This window comes from Amphiprion ocellaris, chromosome 21, assembly GCF_022539595.1.
Source record: "Amphiprion ocellaris isolate individual 3 ecotype Okinawa chromosome 21, ASM2253959v1, whole genome shotgun sequence".
Lineage (NCBI taxonomy): Eukaryota > Metazoa > Chordata > Actinopteri > Pomacentridae > Amphiprion > Amphiprion ocellaris.
In genome coordinates, this window is record NC_072786.1 from 1354367 (window position 1) to 1375171 (window position 20805).

The following is a 20805-nucleotide window of genomic DNA, read 5'->3' on the forward strand; positions in this document are numbered from 1 at the left end:
TGATGTGAAGCATGGAGGTGGCAGCATCAAGATGTGAAGCATGGTGGTGGCGGCATCATGACGTGAAGCACGGTGGTGGCGGCATCATGACGTGAAGCACTGTGGTGGCGGCATCATGACGTGAAGCACTGAGGTGGCGGCATCATGACGTGAAGCACGGTGGTGGCGGCATCATGACGTGAAGCACGGCGGTGGTGGCATCAAGATGTGAAGCACGGCGGTGGCAGCATCATGATGTGAAATACGACGGTGGCGGCATCATGACGTGAAGCACGGTGGTGGTGGTATCGTGATGAGAAACACGGTGGTGGCGGCATCATGACGTGAAGCACGGTGGTGGCGGCATCATGACGTGAAGCACGGTGGTGGCGGCATCATGACGTGAAGCACGGTGGTGGCGGCATCATGACGAAGCACGGTGGTGGTGGCATCATGACGTGAAGCACGGTGGTGGCGGCATCATGACGTGAAGCACGGTGGTGGCAGCATCATGATGAAGCACGGTAGTGGTGGCATCATGACGTGAAGCACGGTGGTGGCGGCATCATGACGTGAAGCACGGTGGTGGCAGCATCATGATGTGAAATACGACGGTGGCGGCATCATGACGTGAAGCACGGTGGTGGTGGTATCATGATGAGAAACACGGTGGTGGCGGCATCATGACGTGAAGCACGGTGGTGGCGGCATCATGACGTGAAGCACGGTGGTGGCGGCATCATGACGTGAAGCACGGTGGTGGCGGCATCATGACGAAGCACGGTGGTGGTGGCATCATGACGTGAAGCACGGTGGTGGCGGCATCATGACGTGAAGCACGGTGGTGGCAGCATCATGATGAAGCACGGTAGTGGTGGCATCATGACGTGAAGCACGGTGGTGGCGGCATCATGACGTGAAGCACGGTGGTGGCAGCATCATGACGTGAAGCACGGTGGTGGCAGCATCATGATGAAGCACGGTGGTGGTAGCATCATGACGTGAAGCACGGTGGTGGCGGCATCATGACGTGAAGCACGGTGGTGGCAGCATCATGATGTGAAATCCAATGTCCATAGATTTGGAGGGTTATGTTTGTTTCAGATGCCTCGAGGTTCCACTGTTAATGCACAATATTAGACCAACAACATTCTGGAAAAGGTTCTGCTTCCTGTTTAGGCCAGGAGAAACACATCAGGGTCTGTGACTGAACAGAAAACGTTCAACAGACGTTCTGAACTGGTATTTATGTAGATGAAACCCATCCACACTCAAGAACCTTCTACATAGCATGCCTGAAGGACTGAAATACTGGTCTTTGAGCTTTGTTTTCCTGGGGAGAGTGAATTTTTGGGACACGGTGTAGATTCCTGGAGATGTTTTCACCTCTCCTCCAAGACACTGGACTTCTCTGGTAGGTTCTTGAAGATGTTTTCACCTCTCATCCAAGATGAGAAGTCCAGTTGATTTATTTTACAGCTTTTTTTAACATAATGGAGCCCGTATGACTCAGCAACGGTGTTCTGAACATCTAGATGGCTTTAAGGACGGATGGAACCCAAACTGTCCTGACCTCAACCCAACTGTTGGGGAACCCTGGACATCTTCACCATCCACCACCAACCACCATGAAACACTTTGACCAGTAAATATACTAAAGGTTGTGTGTGTCTGCTTGTTTGTTTGTGTGTCTGTCTGTTTGTGTACCTCCAGCTAAAGAGATGAACCCCAGTGTAGCAGCCATCTCGGCTCTAGCCATCCTCAGCATCCTGTTGATCAGCCTCCTGGTTCTGTTCCTGCTGGTTCTGAGGAAGAAACACCTGCAGATGACCAGGTAGCTACACAATGACTACACAATTACAACTACACAACAACTACACAACCAGAAGCTACAAAACTACACAACAACTACACAACTACAACTACACAACAACTAGACAACAGCACAACCAGGTACCTACTGGGGCTGGACCCGAATATCCGAATATTCGAATAATCGGTCGCTACGGTGGTTTCCAAATATTTATTTTGAGATCCAAATATTCAGAAATCGTGGAAATTCCACATCAAAACCATTTGTTTTGTGTTTTTGGTGGCAGGATTGGGTGTCCATACTTCTTATATTTTATGTCATATCCATAAAGCAGATAGCCAGATGAATTATTGACTATCAGAACTTATTATTTTACATTTTTTTCATTTGTTTTTTCTTTCAGGCAGGATTGGGCTTCCATACATGTTGAACTATATTTTAAATCACCAAATGTAATGAATAATTAATTAAAAATGGAATTTAACAGTTAATTTTAGCACATTGATAATGTCAGGCCTTTTATCTTACTTTTTTAAACTCTATATTATTGTTTTGCATTTCTGATTTTTCATTGAGTTATTTGGTTTTTCTGGCAGCACTGGGCTTCCATACGGGTAAACATTTTAATCTTATAAACGACTTCTAACTTTTAAAATCATTCAAGTCTAATTAGAGTTTTAATTTTTTGAATTTATTGTGTTTCAACCTTTGATCAAACATGTTTCCTGGAACTTTACAGTTTAATCTGAGTCGATAAACTCTGATGAGTTTTCAGTTTAAGTTTTCGGTTATTTTCGGGCACATTCTTCACGTCTCGCTTCCTCTTTCTTCCTGATAAGTCATCAAATATTTCTGGCTTCCCCAAACTGCGGCTCTGTTCTCACCACCGTTTTTTTTTATTTTCAGAGAATGTGGCGCCGAGACCTTCGTCAACTTTGCGTCATTCGAGCGAGACGGAAAACTTCCCTACAACTGGTATGAAGCTGCAGCATTTGTTTGTCCTGAAATGAGAAGTTTGAAAAATCCTCAGAGTTTTATCAGATCAGGGAACATCCTCAGACACCCTGAAGGACCTGATGGAGGCAGATTAGTGGCAGATTGAGGGTTCAGATTAGAGATTTCAGATTTTAGTTTGTCTGCGGCGCTTTAAGATGATGATGATGGTGGTGGTGATGAAGAGCCCCTCGCCTGCTGTGTTTGGACCAGCAGCTGAATCGGGGTTTTGGTTGCTGATGAGGATTTCCCTTAATCTCAGATTAAAGGGATCAAATGTCACTTTTTGGAGTCGGTTGAGTTAAATTTTCCAAAACGAGACACGACGATTCATCTAAAATCAGGCTTCTCTCTCTCAGTCCTCCACCGTGATCTTTCTGAAAAACAGTTGTGATTAATATAACAGCTGAAAGACGGTCAGTTAAGGCAGAACCTCGGCTTCCATCTGCTGTCGTATTTGACCTCCATCACTAAACGCTCTTCTCCATCAGATGTTCTGTGGGTCGATGCTTTGACTGTGCATGTCGGCAGATCAGTGTTGATGTTACAGCTGTTGATGAAGAATGTGACGCCTCCACTGATGCACCGCAAAATATCCATCCACCAGTTCAGGATTTATACCTAAAATAACAAGTTGAAGAAACAAATATGGTGTTCAGATCTTCATATTTACATCTAAAGAAATACAAACATTAACAACTTTTATGAAAAATCTAAAACGAACAGAACACGAACCATGGAGGTGAACCTCAGGGCTCCATTCTGGATCCTCTACTTTTCTCTATACGTCGTAAAACATCTTGTTGCCTTCAGACATTAATTTTACGTGAATAAAATAAATAGATTTCCAGTCGTGACAAGCACCAGAACGTTAAGGAGATCATCGGGTTCTCGAGGCGGACGTCACAAACCGAGGAGTGTTCTGTTGGCGGTGCGGGTTGAGTGTTGCATTGTGGGTCGCAGTGATGTCACAGAGGGTCTTAAAGGGAAAGAGCAGCCATTGACGGCTGCAGACAGAGTCCTGTTGTCCTGCAGAGACAACGGCTGCATGAAGCATTAACTCTGTGTTCAGCACTAATGTGCTTCTTTACTAATGGAGCTCCATGTTCTGTCCAACCTGTCGCCCCCTGCTGGCGTCTGTTTCCTTATTTTTTTCTTGTGTGTATTTTTATTTTTATTTTTATTTGAACCCCTTCAGGCGAAGAAGCCTCTTTGCCTTCCTTACCCTACTGCCATCCTGCCTTTGGACTGACTATCTTTTGGCTTTTTATATTAATCCTTGGTAAGTAGCACTGCTGGCCAAAAACACTGCACTTCAGGGGCATGTTTAATCAGAGCCACAGCCCACAGTATTGATCAGAGACACTGTTTATTAAAGTGGGGATCACTGATCAGTTCCGGTTATCGATCGGTCTGGTGCTGTTCTGGATTTCTGTCAACAAATCTCATGAAAAGACCCAAACCAACCTTGTTTATTGAGGCTGTGAACCTCAGTGCTCCGTTCTGGGTCCTCGGCTTTTCTCTGTTTACATGATTCCATTAAATTGGCAAAAATCGTTTCACTTTTACACTACCGTCCAAAAGTCTGGGGTCACTTAGAAATGTCCTTATTGTTGAAAGAAAAGCATTTTTTTCCCATGAAGATAACATGAAATGAATAAATCCAGTGTAGACATTGTTAATGTGGTAAATGACTATTCTAGCTAGAAACAGCTGATTTTTAATGGAATATATCCATAGGGGTACAGAGGAACATTTCCAGAAACCATCACTCCTGTGTTCTAATGCTACATTGTGTTAGCTAAAGGTGTTGAAAGGCTCATTGATAATTAGAAAACCCTTGTGCAGTTATGTTAGCACATGAATAAAAGTGGGAGTTTTCATGGAAAACATGGAATTTCCTGGGTGACCCCAAACTTTAGAACGGTAGTGTATGTGGTTTGTTAATTCTATGCAGATGATACACGAGTATATTTATCTGTCAACTCAATGTGATGCAATATGGTTGTCCAAAAAATGGGAATTAACTTTCTAGTATGTTTGGATTTTATGGGGATAAGACAGAAATTGTTCACTGCTTTGGTGTTCCTCAAGGCTCCAGTCTGGGCCTCATTCTTTTCTTCATTTACATTGTTCCTCCTGGTCACAGAATGAGTAGACAAAATTGGACTTGAACCATCCATCCATCCATCCATTATCTATACACCGCTTAATCCTCACTAGGGTCGCGGGGGGGGGGGGGGCTGGAGCCTATCCCAGCTGACTCGGGCGAAGGCAGGGGACACCCTAGACAGGTCGCCAGTCTGTCGCAGGGCTACATATATAGACAAACAATCACTCACACATTCACACCTACGGGCAATTTAGAATAATCAATTAACCTCAGCATATTTTTGGACTGTGGGAGGAAGCTGGAGTACCCGGAGAGAACCCACGCATGCACAGGGAGAACATGCAAACTCCATGCAGAAAGATCCCGGGAAAGCCGGGACGCGAACCAGGGATCTTCTTGCTGCACGGCGAAAGTGCTAACCACTACACCACTGTGCAGCCCCGGACTTGAACCAATTAGTTCTTTAATAAACTGCATTTTTGTTGACATATAACTAATCCGTTACAGTTTTCTGACCATAAAATACCCCTAGAACCATTGCTGTTAAAGTCTTACCCATTATAGATGGATCCAACCAAATAAACTGATCGATGTTCCTCCAGTTTAAACAAGTCATCATGTTGTTTATAGCACCCCTGCAGATCTACATGTTTTCGTCAGTAGGACCAAATCATTCATCGGTGTTTTCCAAAACTAATCCCTGAAATAAAAATAAAACCAATTGATGATCAGTTTTTTTCTGTGTTTAAAATTTAGGCCCTAAAACATCTAGTTTAGGCTCAGTGGAGCTTTATGTTTACATAATTAAGATTTAAATATGAACCACACTGGGCTAGATTTATGCCGTGGTCATGATGGTTAGTAGGAAACAGGAAACAAAAACTTTGTTCTGTGTTAAAGTCCAACGTTTTATGGATCAATCTGATGACCCCGACCTCCTCCCTCTGCTGTATTTAGGAAATTTAAAAGTACTTTACGTCAATGTTTGTTGTTTTAAACTTTTTTTGACTTTACTTGTAAAACAGATCGTCTTATAATACATTAATATTAACTTGTTAAGGAATTAACATTAAATCTGGTGTTCCAGAAGGATCCATTTTAGGGTTTTTGTTCATCTTAGTTTACTAAACCAACAAAACATTTAGAAATTGGTATTTACCTATTTCCCATTTTATCAATGGATGGCTGATTCTCTGACTCATTCTCTCAGTCAGAAAATTAATACTTTTTTATTTTCTGACTGAGTAAAAGATACTTGTGTAGTCAGCAGATAAAATACTGGATTCCACTTTATTAGTTTCTGACTAAAACAATTCTCGCTGGAACACCAGAATTAAGGAGTTTGATGTCTGGAAAACTCAAATTCATCATTTTATTTGGGCCTAATTTAAAATAAATACATAAAAAAGAAAGATTTGTTGAAAGAAATTTCTGTATTTTTGGGAGTTAAGTCATAGATATAATCCATGTTTTTTATTGTATGCAGATGGTACACGGTTGTATAAATACAAAAAGTATAATAAAAACATATAAAGAACAAATAATTCTATATATGTTGTTCAAATTAGCATCCTTATTAAGCCACTTGCAAAGAATTGAAGTCAGTTTCTTGCAGTTATAAATCTGGAGTTCCACAGGCAACCATCTTTGAACCCGACTACTTATTTATTGAAGTACATTTTATGACATTGGTGAGTATTTGTTGCAGCTGGATGCTGTTTGAGGAACAAAATAAAATGCAGTTGATGTGTTTTAATATTTTTTTAGCACCACTGGAGCTCAGATGAATCTGATCTGAACTCCAGTGTTTTGTTTTTTTTAGCATTTTAGCCTCAGCGTTGGTTTGAATCTGAGGTTTGTTGACATGAAGAGAATCCAGAACTTCTCCAGACTTCGAGCTTCATTCTAAACAGGAAGTCAGCAGCTGATCTTTGTCTTGCAATGCTGTGTCTGTGGTTGAACTCAGAGTCTCACCGAGTCTGTTTCTACTAACCCGTTGGATTAGCATGATGCTAACTCTGGCTTCGCTCCATGTCTGCATGTGTCTGTGCTTCTATTGGTGGGTTTTTCTCTAGAACTCTAGTTCCGTGTTTCCTGTAGTCGTGGAGTCGCGTGCATGTCGAGTGTTTCAGCCTCCAGATTTCCTCCACGCGATGTTTTCAAACTCTATTTCAGAACATCAGCCGTGAAAAAGAGGAAATTTTTGGGCATTTTAACACAGTTTTGAGTTAAAATGTTTGTAAGTAGAAACAGCAGCATGAAGTTTGTAAAACGTCGAATCGCTGCATGAAAGAAGCAGAAACAGATTCAGACCAAAGAGTTCTCAGCATGAAGGTTTTCTCCTGTTGGGTTGTTGTGAAGTTCTGATCCGTCGGTCGGACCGATGTTGGGTTTAAACTTTATGGAAATCTGTAGCTGCCAAGATTAAAATGAAACCAGCTGAAGGTCGAGTTTCTGTTAATGTTCATTTATTCATGACAAAAGTAAACCCTTAGTAAGTTTCTCTGGTTTATTTCCAACTTTGACAGAAAATAACATTCTAGTCTTTATATTTACATTTGGATGACAATAAAACCAAATGTTTTTACTTTCATTTTTACATTTTCCGTTCTTATGTTTGTAATTTAGATTTACCAAAATAAAAGAATCCAGTTTGCAAACAGAAAATTAAACAGAAAATGCTAACAATATCTAAATGTCTTGATTTTGCTCCTAATTAAAAAAAAAATATTTATAAGCCTCTTTGAAATAAATAAAACAATATATATAATCCATGTCCAGTAATAAAGGACTTTTTTTGTCTTTAGATTTCCATTTTAGAATGGTTAAATATAATTATTTTGTCATAAAAATGGGCATAAATGGAAACTCGGCTACAGATTTCCAGTTTATTTTCATTTAAAATTTATACAATAACTGCAAAATCCTTCAAGAATAAAATAAATCAGATTCTCTAAATGAATCTGTTTGGTTATTTCTGTCTTCCAACACATGAATGGAAACTGAGATTTTAATTTGAGTTTTAAACTTCTGTACCTTTTTTATTAAAGAATCCTGTCAGAATAATTTGGATATAAATCAGATTCACAAACAAAAATGTTGATTTAAAAATAGAAATTAAATACGTTTCTTTTTTGTTTTTTTAATCTGACTACAGACTTCCATCCAGTTTATTATTTTAGTTCCGCATGATTCCACAAATCAAGTCTTTAAAAGGTTTTATGGTGATAAAAATTTACAGAAATCTGTAGATAAGCTGAATATTTTTGGTTTTCTGATGTAAAAAGTAAACTTCAAACATTATCTATTAATAAAGTCAATTTAAAGTAGATTTACTTCCATTAAAATCTTCAATATTTACATTTAGTAAAGGCTTTAACTGCAGCTGCTGTTTCCTGTTTTTATATTTTTCCTATTTAAAGCTGCAACCTTTAATATTAGAAACATGAATTATTTCGTTTATTTCTCTGCAGCTTTAGTTTCCTGTGAACATAATAAAATCAGATTTATAAACAGGACCTTCCTAAAGCAGCTTTAATAAACCTCTAGTGTCACATATGAATATTTTAGAATCAGTTAATGATCAGAATCTGATTTTCTTTCTTTGGTTTCATGTGTTGGTATTTAATCTGCAGCGGCGGCATCCTGCCAGCAGGCGGCGCTGCTCTCAGTTAAACCCTTGTCAGTCGCTCAGACGTGATCAGAACCAAACATGTTACGTGTCAGAATCATCATGAGGACTTACGTGTTTTATTTTGTAGGAGCAAGACCGCTTTAAAGAAACGGAAGCTAACAAGGTAACACGACTCAACGGCAGCTTCAGCTTTCAGCTGCTGGCCTTCATCCAGTACTAATACCAGATACAGCAGGAGAATACACAGAAATACTGCAGCAGAATACACAGAAATACTACAGGAATACAACAGAAATACAATAGAAATACTGCAATACTGCAGAAATACAACAGGAATACTGCAGAAATACAGTAGAAATACTGCAGGAAACACTGAAATACTTCAGAAATACTGCAGAAATACTGCAATACTGCAGAAATATAACAGAAATACTGCGGAAATACAACAGAAATACTGCAGAAATACAACAGAAATACTGTAGAAATACTGCAGGAAGCACTGATATACTTCAGAAAAATGGAAAAAATACAGCAGAAATACTACAGGAAATACTGCAGAAATACCACAGAAATACTGAAGCTCCACCAGCATTCTGATACACAGACACGAGTTTCTGATGTTTTTCTTCACTGTTTCTCCACATATTTAACTATTTCTGTGGAAACACCGCCTGCAGTTCACCTGAAAACTCAGATTTTTTGCCATCAGACTGTCGGTCTGAGCTGAGTCGGTCCTGACGTCACGGTTTCATGAAAGGTCTTTCAATTTTTAGTTTTTTACAGAATCTAGTTAGAGCAAATGTTTGATTTTCTGTGATATTTTAAATGTTTCCTGTAGAACAGAGATTTAGATAAAGCTCAGATTTGGTTCATTATGAAACGTCTCACATGAGTAGTTCAAGGAGTGTCAGAAAGTAGAGAATCCGATGAATATTCTTGTTTTCTTCCCCTCTGAGAATAGAAACATTTTAATCTGGTGATAATATTTCAGATGTTCCTGTTTCCGTCTGACGGTTTTATTTCTGTTTCAGTCCCGTTCAGCTCGACGACTTCGACGCTTATTTTAAAGAAATGAGCAAAGATTCTGCCTATAAGTTCTCCCTGCAATTTGAGGTACGACTTTGATACTTTAATATCCAGATTATAGATGCTTTATTCATTAATATTCCAGATTTCAACACTAATGAATGAAACCTTTTTCCAGGATGTCATTTTATTTGAATCCTCTGAATCTTTTCCACGTTTCAGGAGCTGAAGAGCGTCGGTTTGGATCTTTCCCACGATGCAGCAGATCTTCCCATCAACAGACCCAAGAACAGATACACCAACATCCTGCCATGTGAGTCCCACATGATCAATAATCAATATTTACTGGATGACGTCCCTCAGATGATGGATTTCTAACGATAAGCTGAACTGTTTTTGGTCAGATGACTTCAGTCGGGTGAAGCTGATCTCGATGCACAACGATGAAGGTTCAGATTACATCAACGCCAACTACATTCCTGTGAGTCACGACTTTCACTTATTCATCATTGATTCATACAAACATCCATGACACAGTTTAACTGCAGCTCATAGTGATGATCTACTGACTAATCAATGATAAAAACTTTATTGACACATTTCCGTCTGAGATGTCGGAGGAGTCTTCATGAACTCTGACTTCCTGTCCGGTCTTCATGAACTCTGACTTCCTGTCCGGTCTTCATGAACTCTGACTTCCTGTCCGGTCTTCATGAACTCTGACTTCCTGTCCGGTCTTTATGAACTCTGACTTCCTGTCCGTTCTTCATGAACTCTGACTTCCTGTCTGGTCTTTATGAACTCTGACTTCCTGTCCGGTCTTCAGGGCTACAAACACTCCAGGGAGTACATCGCCACTCAGGGTCCGCTGCCTGAAACCCGGAATGACTTCTGGAAGATGGTTCTGCAGCAGAAATCTCCGATCATCGTGATGCTTACGCAGTGCAACGAACGGCGGAGGGTGAGTTTAAATCATTACCGCTTTTATTCTGACACTGAGACGAACTTTATGTTAGTGAAACAGATTCACAACTGAGACGGTTTGTTTTTTTCCGTCCCTTGCTGATCAGTTTCCATTGCTGCAGCTTTAATTTTCTATGTTTCTGTGTTCCAGGTGAAGTGCGACCACTACTGGCCGTTCACCGATGAACCAGTGATGTACGGTGAGATCAGCGTGGAGATGATGTCAGAAAGCGAATCTCCAGAGTGGACCATCAGGAAGTTCAGGCTGGGATATGTGAGTGTCACCATGCCAACATCTGCACTACAACATGGTATTTAATCCATTTATTGAACATGATTCTGTGTCGCCCCCTGCAGGCCGACGAAACTCAGGACGTCCTGCACCTGAACTACACCTCGTGGCCGGACCACGGCGTCCCGACCGTCAACGCCATCGAGTCCATCCTGCAGTTCGTCCACATTGTCCGGCAGCAGGCCAACCGGACCAAAGACCCCATCATCGTCCACTGCAGGTGAGAAACACCTGAAGACAGCTGCTGATTGGTTGTCTGGTTCAGCTGGCAGCGCCCCCTGGTGGACGGAGCTGGAAAAACGGTTTAAAAATACTTTGCTGGTTTTTGAATTTTTACTGCAACAGATGAAAACTGAATCTGTCAAACAGAAACAGCTGATTTTTATAGCAGAACCAAACGTTTCACAGTTTTCCACCATTTTGAATCATTTGAGTTTAACTTCTGGAGTTCTTCTAGATCATCAGAAACTCTCCGTCTACGTTCACAACTGATGGAGCAGCTTCCTCAAACTGAGACTTCAGGTTATTGGTTTTAATCTTATGGATTAAAACTGACTGCAGTTTAAATTATAATTTTTTTTGTCTGCCCCCTGCTGGTCGATTCTTGTTATTGCAGCTTTAATTAGCTTTTTTTCTGTCCCCTGCTGGTCAGTTGGTGATATCGCAGCTTTAATTATCTGTTTTTTGTCTGTCTCCTGCTGGTCGGTTCATGTTATTGCAGCTTTAATTATCTGTTGTTTTTTTTGTCTGCCCTCTGTTGGTCGGTTTGTGTTATTGCAGCTTTAATTATCTGTTTTTTTGATGAGAAACATTTGTTTCTCAACAGAGTTTCAACACTAAAAGTCATTCTGATGAATAAATGATGAACAAATAAATAAGAAGCTCAGAGTCGACAGATGAGTCAACATCTGAAAACATACAGTGAGCTCACACTGGTTATTTATTCAGTGTTTTAAAAATCTGTGCTAGTTTTATTGCCGTAGATGTTTAATTATTCTGAAAACATTGAGGTTTCATGTCTGAACCAATGAGCTCAAAATTTTTAGTTTTTAACAGAATCTGATTAAAGGAAACAGTTTATTTTTGCAGATTTTTGTGTTGAATAAAATTATTTTAATTTTTCAATTCAATTCAATTTTATTTATATAGCACCAATTACAGTCAAATTGTCTCAAGATGCTTTACAGAACCCATATGCCTGAACCCCAGAGCAGCCCTAAGGAGACAGTGGCAGGAAAACACCCTTTTAACAGGGAAAAAAACCTCGAGCAGAACCCGGCTCTATTGTGGGGGGAACCATCTGCTGCTGGCCGGGTGGGTTGAGAGGGACAGAAGAGGTAGAGAGGTAGAGATAGAGGGATGGAGGTAGAGGGGAAGAGGTGGAGGGATAGAGATGGAGGGATAGAGGTAGAGGGGTAGGGGGGGACACAAGAACCATAAAACACACAGTATAATACATGCATGATAAGACAGATGATACATGCAAAGTACAACTAACATGGAAACTAACTATAGTTTACTGCTATGGTGTACAGCTCTGGCATTAAATATAGAGATATGATGGAGATTGGTTGTTAAGAGCTTTATATGTCAGAAGAAGGATTTTGAATTCTATTCTAGATTTAACAGGAAGTCAATGAAGAGAAACCAATATAGGAGAAATATGTAACAGATGATGCATTCAAGGACCGTCTGAAAGTTTAAAATCCACCTATTGTTTCTGTTTTTACAGTTTCTGGCTGATAAATGGTGTCAGTTTAGACATTAAACCTTTAAAAGCTTCCGTCAGGTTTCAGGGCTCAGAGCGTTAAACTGTTCTGAATGTTCACAGGAGGAGAAAGCAGATTTAAAAAGGTGAATTAAAAACAGAAACAGAGGCAGTGAGACTCTCAGACTGGTGGATTTCATGGACCAGAACCGTTTCATTTTGTGCGGTTTGGTCGTGAATCTTCACTTTTATTTCCTGAACCATTAAAACGCTCTCAAACGAGGATGTCATCTCCATTATGTGGTCCGTTACCGTGTGTGCTGCCATGGTAACAGCAGCAGCAGAGGCTCCCCGTGTGCTGATTGGAGGAGTGTGTGTGTGTGTGTGTGTGTGTGTATGTGTGTGTGTGTGTGTGTGTGTGTGTGTGTGTGTGTGCGCGCGTGCGTGTGTGTGTCTGTGTGTGTCTCAGCGCCGGCGTCGGCAGAACCGGAACCTTCATGGCTCTGGACCGACTGATGCAGCAAATCAGGGAGCACGAGTTCACCGACATCCTGGGGATGGTGTCGGAGATGAGGTCGCACCGGCTGTCCATGGTCCAGACAGAGGTACCACTACACAACAATACTACACAACACACTGGCTGTCCATGGTCCAGACAGAGGTACCGCTACACAACAATACTACACAACACACTGGCTGTCCATGGTCCAGACAGAGGTACCACTACACAACAATACTACACAACACACTGTCTGTCCATGGTCCAGACAGAGGTACCACTACACAACAATACTGCACAACAATACTACACAACACACTGGCTGTCCATGGTCCAGATTGATTTTCGACACACATCAGCTACACACTAAATGTAGCACAACACCTGTAACATAATACAACATCTATACAGACACACAACACCTGGATACAACCTAAACCCTACAGTCCTTCTACTCAGACTGACTACCTGCTGTTTATTATTGGAACCTGATCAGGATCAGTAACGTGATTGATTGTGTTGTCGTTGTGTTGTCGTTGTGTAGGAGCAGTACGTGTTCATCCATCAGTGCGTCCTCCTCATGTGGCAGAAGAAGAAACAGTCCAGCATCACGTCAGACGTCATCTATGAAAACGCTAGTAAAACATAAACAACTGCCGACGTGAGTCACACGACCAATCAATAAACAATCATATGACTAATCACATGAACAATCAATGATTAGTCACATGACCAATCAGTGATCAATCACATGACTCCAGGTTTAATAAATTCTTCCTGTTCTTATCATTTAGAACAGTTTAACAGTCATGAACTAAAGGTTCCATCCTCTATAAAGTTCATGTTTATCATCAGTTCTTTAGTTTCTAGAGACTTCTAGAACTCTGAACTTTCTATGATGGAATCATTGAAACACCAAAAACAATCATGAAGTTTGTTTCTTCACAGATTTATTAAAGATCTTCCTTTAAATCAGTCAAATTCTTCTTGGACAGCAACTTGAATTGTCAGTTTTGTTGATGTAGAACGTTGTCTTCATGGTAACTTTCTTAGTTTCATGGCCTCTTAACTCCTCCTGAGTGATTCCAGTCAGCTACAGCTGCTGACTCTGAGTCAGTTTAAATCCATGAGGGCACATCCGCCCGAGACCTGGTGACAGACAGGTGCAGATTCAGTCTACAGCTGGAACAAACCGTCCTGATTGGTTCTGACAGCTGCAGCTCATGAAGACACTCAGTTAGCAGCAACCAGAACCTAAGTTAGTGTGATTCAGCTGAAGACTCTCAGGTGGAGGCGGTTTGTCTTCATCCAAGAAGAACCGCTGATGTTCTTCTTGGATGAAGACAAACCACTTGATTTCCTGTCCGGCCTTCACTAACTTTGACTTCCTGTCCGGTCTCCATTAATTCTGATGAAGGCTCTGACTTCCTGTCCAACTTCCATCCAGGAGGAACCTCAACAGTTCCTCCTTGATGAAGTCAAACCACCTTCAACTACAACCTTCAGCTCTCTGCTGGACTCTGATTGGCTGAAACTCACCTGTAGAGCAACAGAGACACAAACAAACTAAAACTACCACAAAACTTTAGCTAGAACCTTAAACTAGAACTAAAACTACCACAGACCTTCAGCTGGAACCTTCTCAGATTGAACATGTTCCAACTAGAACCTTTTAACGTTCTTGTTGTGTTTCAGGCTGACGGCTGAGCTTCAGGCCTCCATCTGTGCAGAAGAAGAAGAAGAAAAACGCTTCATCATCAGAACATCTCAGCGAGAACCAACCGACCGACCAACCAACCAGTTCCCCAGAGTTTAGTTTGGTATTATGGGATGGAAGCTTTGCCTTAAAGAGCCTTCAGACTGAACCACCAGGATCAACGTTTCTGATTCAATCTCAGGAGAACGACCAGCAGCACATCGGCCTCCTTCCTCCTGGACCAGACTCACCGGTACTGCCACAGCGACGAGACCGACCGGGACCCAGAACCTTCACAGAACCTCCGGAGAACCTCCAGAGAACATCCAGAAAACCTTCAAACCTTCAGCGAGTCTGCAGCTACATGAGCACAAAGTTTCCCATTGGACAGCTGCAGCAGAGCTTCAAAGACTAGAACCAGCAGGACCCGGACCAGAGAGCGGGTTCTGAGGGGGTGAAGGTCTGAGCTGCTGCCAGAGTTCGGGTCCAAACCGGTTCTGAAACATCTGAAGGCACAAAGACAGAAACGGGCCGAAGCTGCTGTTTGCATGTTGAGGAGTTTTAGACGTTTAGAAGCTGTAGGTTGATTTGCACTGAGGATGACGAACCGGGTCCAGCAGCAGAACCGGACCCAAGTCTGGAGTTTCAGATCAGAAACCAGAACCACAAAAACTGCTTCAGCTCTGAGTTCCAGTTTCCTTCAGGTGGCTGAAGGTGGAAGAAACAAACATATCTGCTGTGAACCGACCCGAACCAATCACAGAACCAGAACCTCAAAGTTTAAATGAAACCTTTCAGAGTTTTTGTTTCAACACAAAGTTCCTGAAAACAACAGAAAACTTTACGTCTGAACCCAAACCTTAGTTCAAAAACTAAATTCCTTTAAATGAACTTCACTGTTTTAGAACCCAAATATTAAAACTGAGGTCAGAGTTCTAGTTTCAGACCTCAACATGTCGATACTTTGATCAGTATTTTTAGTTCTGATCTGCAGTAAAACCTTTAAAACCAACATTTATTCTCAACAAACGGTTCAAATCCTACAAACTAATGAAACACTGACGGTAAACTTTGAGTTTTTCACACAAACAATGTTTCAATCATCCTAAAAGATTCAATGAAGCCCAAAGATTCACATGGAAACAGATGATTCAAGTCAAAACATTGAGTTTAACCCTCCTGTTGTCTTCATTTACAGGCACCAAAAAATATTGTTTCCTTGCCTGAAAAAAATCCAAAAATTCAGCCAAAAAAAATTCCACAAACTTCTGAAAATTTTCAAAACCTTCAGGAAGAAAATTCCAATAATTCGTTCAAAGTTTCCATTAAAAGCTTTGTAAAAAAAAAATAAAATCCCCCAAATTTGGCAAAAAAAATTCTAGTAAACATTTTCAAAAAATTAGTAAAAATCTTCAAAAAAAATCCTAAAAATATCTAGTGATTCCATACATATCAGTAAAACTTCTAATATTTTCTTTAAGAAGATTCACATAAAAATAAACCAAAATCCAGCGAATTTCGCTGGATTTTGATTTTTTGTGAATCTTCTTAAGAAACATTTTTAACATTTATTTTTTTTCCACCAAAAAATGTTCAAAAATTTCCCAAAAATGTTGAAAATGTGGACATCAGAAGTTTCACTGTGAAAATAATTTTTTTTTTCCCACATTTTCAAACTTTAAAACGGGTCAATTTGACCCACAGGACGACACAAGGGTTAAACTTATCAACTCACATTTAGGAAGAAGAAAACTTTGACATTTTTGAAATTTCAGCTAAAAAGATGAACTTTAAACGGCTAAAATTCTCATTCAACTCAAATCGTTGTTTAAATATAACCACTGGAATTTGTAATTTACCTAAAAATGATCATTAATTATGTAAAATTCTTCTATTAAGACTTAAAATCGCAACATTTAGAATTTTAACTTGTATAGTTTGTCTACAAAACTAGCAAATTTTAGGTTTAATTTCTAAACTTTTTGTATATTAATGATATAAACTGAGGTTTGGTGGAACAAGTTCAACATAAGTTTTTAAATAAATCAAAGTTTAAACTAAACTACTTTGGATTTCTAATTATAAACAGCAACAAAAACGTCACATTTTTACTACAAATCTACTTTTCTTCCAGTAAATTTGTTTGATTTTCATCTGGAAACTCAACATTTATAACATTTCTTTCTAAATATAAATTAGTTTAAACTACATCTCAGATCTGAAAACTCTAAAAACAATATTTCTGATTCTAAATATGTGAATTAAATCTCCCAGAGTTCGTGGATCTTTTCCGTGTTGGAATAAAAACTCGTGTTCTGGTTCTCGGCGCCCCCTGCTGGACGCCGGTCGTCGCTTCGGATCGGATCAACTTTCATTCGCTTCTTTCTACTGAAGGACACAAAAAAACTCCACACTTCTGATCAAACAAAGAATCTCAAAGTTTCACACTCGGTTCAGGAAGTCAGGGTGTCGCCAAAATAAGAGCTGCGGCCAAACGCCTTCACAATAAAAGCTCCAACTCTCTCTGAACTTCACTGCCAGTTTTAACCAGTTTAACACTTTTATTATTTCTAATTTAATTAATTTCAAAGATAATCAAACGTTGCTAATTTGAATTTAAATTTAATTAAATATATAAAATCATCGGTGCGTCATTTTATCTGACAGAAGCAGCAAAAATAACATTTAACCAAAAAAAAGAAAAAACATGTAAATAAACATCGGAATTACTTTTTAATAACATAATTTTAGGGAGCATTAATTACATTCATGTTAGAATATCAGCACAAGTAGATTCAAATGTTACATCGTTATCATTAAAATGTGGTACAAATGTGAGTTTTGAACTAATTTCTAAACGATTTAAGGTATTTTAGTGATTCTAATATCTGGTGAAACAACTCAAACTGCAGATTTCATTAAAAGACTAAACGTTTAGAACAATTTGAGAAAAAAGGAAAAAAAATCCTTAAAAATATGAAATATTCAGTTGTCAATTTTTTAAGAATACATTTACTTTATAGTTTACAATTGGAGGAGTTAATCCTGGTTTTTACACATTTTTATTTGCAAACAAGTTTTTTTGTCAACATAAATATCCAATTTTGCTAATTATCCTATAATTTCTGTTTATTTTGATACAGAAACCTACATTTATTCATAATATCTTCAATAACGGGTTTAGCAGAGTTGAATAAAAAGAAATCCTGAGATAAACTAATGAACTGTTTACATTCTTTCATCAAACTTCAAGTAAAACATATCGAACTATTAAAAATACTAACGTTTCTTCGTACTGTTTTCTCTACATGATGCTAAACTGCAAACAGCACCTGAAGCTTTTATTCTGAAGTAGCCTGTTGAGTGTGTTTTGGTGACTTCCTGTTTCCCTCTGTACAAACTGAAAGTAAACCGTTGAATGTGTGTAAAAGGCTGCTGGACTCTGTGGCCTTTAACTTTTCTGTGTCAGACGGTCGCTGGTTCGGACTTCGGTTTTGTCGCCTCTCGATCTGAAACGTTCGCTGTTAGATATCAGACGTACTGTACATAATACTACTGCTTAATACTCCGTTTCTACTCGTCATTACTGAGTACTTCTTGTGGAAATGTTGCTTTAGAGGTTTTGTTTTTTAAAGTTGTTGTAAATGTGAATCATCGTTTACTGAGCCAGAAGCCGAACTCGGCGACGCCTCGATGTTGGCGTCGTCTCGAGGACTCGGAGGACTTGTCTGAGAAACGCACTTGGGTACGACTGTTGGGAACGTTCCTGGAACCTCCGGAGAATGTTGGCAGATCAGCACTGAACACTTCTACAGTTCTTTCTCTTTGCTTCGTGTTCGTCCGGTCGACTTGTTCGTCATTGGTGCCATTTTGTGCATTGTGTCACTTACAGTTTGAAGCTGTCACAGAGTTTTAGTGTGTGTGTGTTGAACCAATAAAATGTTGCAGTTACATCTGCTGGGTTTCACTTCCTGTCAATAGTCCAATCACACAAGAGTTCTGTGCCTCCAAAACAGCATTTAGTTTTTCCCTTGTGTGTCTCATTCTCACGAACTGAAAATCTCTTGAATATCATCACAGAATGGATTCAAATTTAGATAAAACTGATTGGATGTTCATGGTCAATCATCTAACGTCATAGTTTAGTATGTCGTCCAAAATATGACAAAAACCTCATAGTTTAGTATGTCGTCCAAGATATGACAAAAACCTCATAGTTTAGTATGTCGTCCAAAATATGACAAAAACGTCATAGTTTAGTATGTCGTCCAAAATATGACAAAAACGTCATAGTTTAGTATGTCGTCCAAAATATGACAAAAACCTCATAGTTTAGTATGTCGTCCAAGATATGACAAAAACCTCATAGTTTAGTATGTCGTCCAAAATATGACAAAAGCCTCATAGTTTAGTATGTCGTCCAAAATATGACAAAAACCTCATAGTTTAGTATGTCGTCCAAAATATGACAAAAATGTCATAGTTTCGTATGTCGTCCAAAATGTTTGTATGTAGTTTACTATGACGTTTGTTTGTGCCAAAATTCATGATGATGTTTTTTTCAAAGAAAACCTTTCTGGAGTGTTTTTCACGGCGTCCTTTACATTATTTCATTGTTTGGCACGTTTTTACAACATGTTTGAAAAATCACATTTTTTTTTCGACATAGTATACTATGGCGTTTTTTTGCGCCAAAATTCATTATTGTCAAAGTGGCCTTCTACCTGGACAGGTTTTGTTGGAGCTCATGCAACAAACATTTTGGGTAACTGCACTTTAATATGGATGGATGACACTGAATTAGAGTCTGTTTTAGTGAGACTGAGTTAAGATGTGTAGCTCTGTCATTAAATAGGAAATTATTTCTCAGAATTCATAGAGAAAAGTCTGAAATGTTTGCTAGGTTAGCATCACATGTTCTTTGGCTCAGCTAAAGCTAACTCTCTCCAACTTCTGGATCTCTTGAGTTGCTTGTTGTTAAAATATCTTGCTAGAGGTGCTGAAGCTCAGAAAGTCTGAGATGTTTGTTCAAAATCAGCTCATTCTCAAGTCTGATCTGAACTGTCCTCTTTTGTTTGAACTTTCCCTAAACTTAGGAGTTAATGACAGAGCAGCACATCCAGACTCAGTCTCATTTATGTAGAGATTAAACTTCAGTGTCATTCATTGATGTTAAAGTGCAGTTTTTCAAATGTTTGTTGCACATGCTCCCGACCAAACCAGTCCAGGTGGAAGACGATGTGAAGAGAAAGCTCCAGAGGATGAATATCACACATTTACGTTGGAAATAAATGTCGTTTGTATGTAGTTTACTATGACGTTTGTTTGTGCCAAAATTCATGATGATGTTTTTTTCAAAGAAAACCTTTCTGGAGTGTTTTTCACGGCGTCCTTTACATTATTTCATTGTTTGGCACGTTTTTACAACATGTTTGAAAAATCACATTTTTTTTTCGACATAGTATACTATGGCGTTTTTTTGCGCCAAAATTCATTATTGTCAAAGTGGCCTTCTACCTGGACAGGTTTTGTTGGAGCTCATGCAACAAACATTTTGGGTAACTGCACTTTAATATGGATGGATGACACTGAATTAGAGTCTGTTTTAGTGAGACTGAGTTAAGATGTGTAGCTCTGTCATTAAATAGGAAATTATTTCTCAGAATTCATAGAGAAAAGTCTGAAATGTTTGCTAGGTTAGCATCACATGTTCTTTGGCTCAGCTAAAGCTAACTCTCTCCAACTTCTGGATCTCTTGAGTTGCTTGTTGTTAAAATATCTTGCTAGAGGTGCTGAAGCTCAGAAAGTCTGAGATGTTTGTTCAAAATAAGCTCATTCTCAAGTCTGATCTGAACTGTCCTCTTTTGTTTGAACTTTCCCTAAACTTAGGAGTTAATGACAGAGCAGCACATCCAGACTCAGTCTCATTTATGTAGAGATTAAACTTCAGTGTCATTCATTGATGTTAAAGTGCAGTTTTTCAAATGTTTGTTGCACATGCTCCCGACCAAACCAGTCCAGGTGGAAGACGATGTAAAGAGAAAGCTCCAGAGGATGAATATCACACATTTACGTTGGAAATAAATGTC

The 20805-nt window shown here is 39.5% G+C and overlaps 1 protein-coding gene across 3 annotated transcripts in view; it reads left to right on the top strand.

Moving 5' to 3' along the window:
- ptpro (protein tyrosine phosphatase receptor type O) overlaps positions 1 to 18667 on the top strand; it is a 44043-nt gene extending 25376 nt beyond the window's left edge. The window contains exons 15-27 of one of the 3 annotated variants that reach the window (XM_023289509.3): positions 1693 to 1813; positions 2699 to 2767; positions 3984 to 4067; positions 8660 to 8695; positions 9564 to 9645; positions 9781 to 9871; positions 9963 to 10039; positions 10385 to 10519; positions 10673 to 10795; positions 10879 to 11033; positions 12991 to 13126; positions 13565 to 13681; positions 14716 to 18667. In XM_023289509.3, the coding sequence (XP_023145277.1) occupies positions 1693 to 1813; positions 2699 to 2767; positions 3984 to 4067; positions 8660 to 8695; positions 9564 to 9645; positions 9781 to 9871; positions 9963 to 10039; positions 10385 to 10519; positions 10673 to 10795; positions 10879 to 11033; positions 12991 to 13126; positions 13565 to 13669 (1214 nt within the window). In that variant the 3' untranslated portion in view covers positions 13670 to 13681; positions 14716 to 18667. The remainder of the gene's footprint in view (positions 1 to 1692; positions 1814 to 2698; positions 2768 to 3983; positions 4068 to 8659; positions 8696 to 9563; positions 9646 to 9780; positions 9872 to 9962; positions 10040 to 10384; positions 10520 to 10672; positions 10796 to 10878; positions 11034 to 12990; positions 13127 to 13564; positions 13682 to 14715) is intronic. The other 2 variants (XM_023289516.3, XM_055006598.1) reach the window with 2 other exon arrangements.
- Positions 18668 to 20805: the final 2138 nt, after the last annotated feature.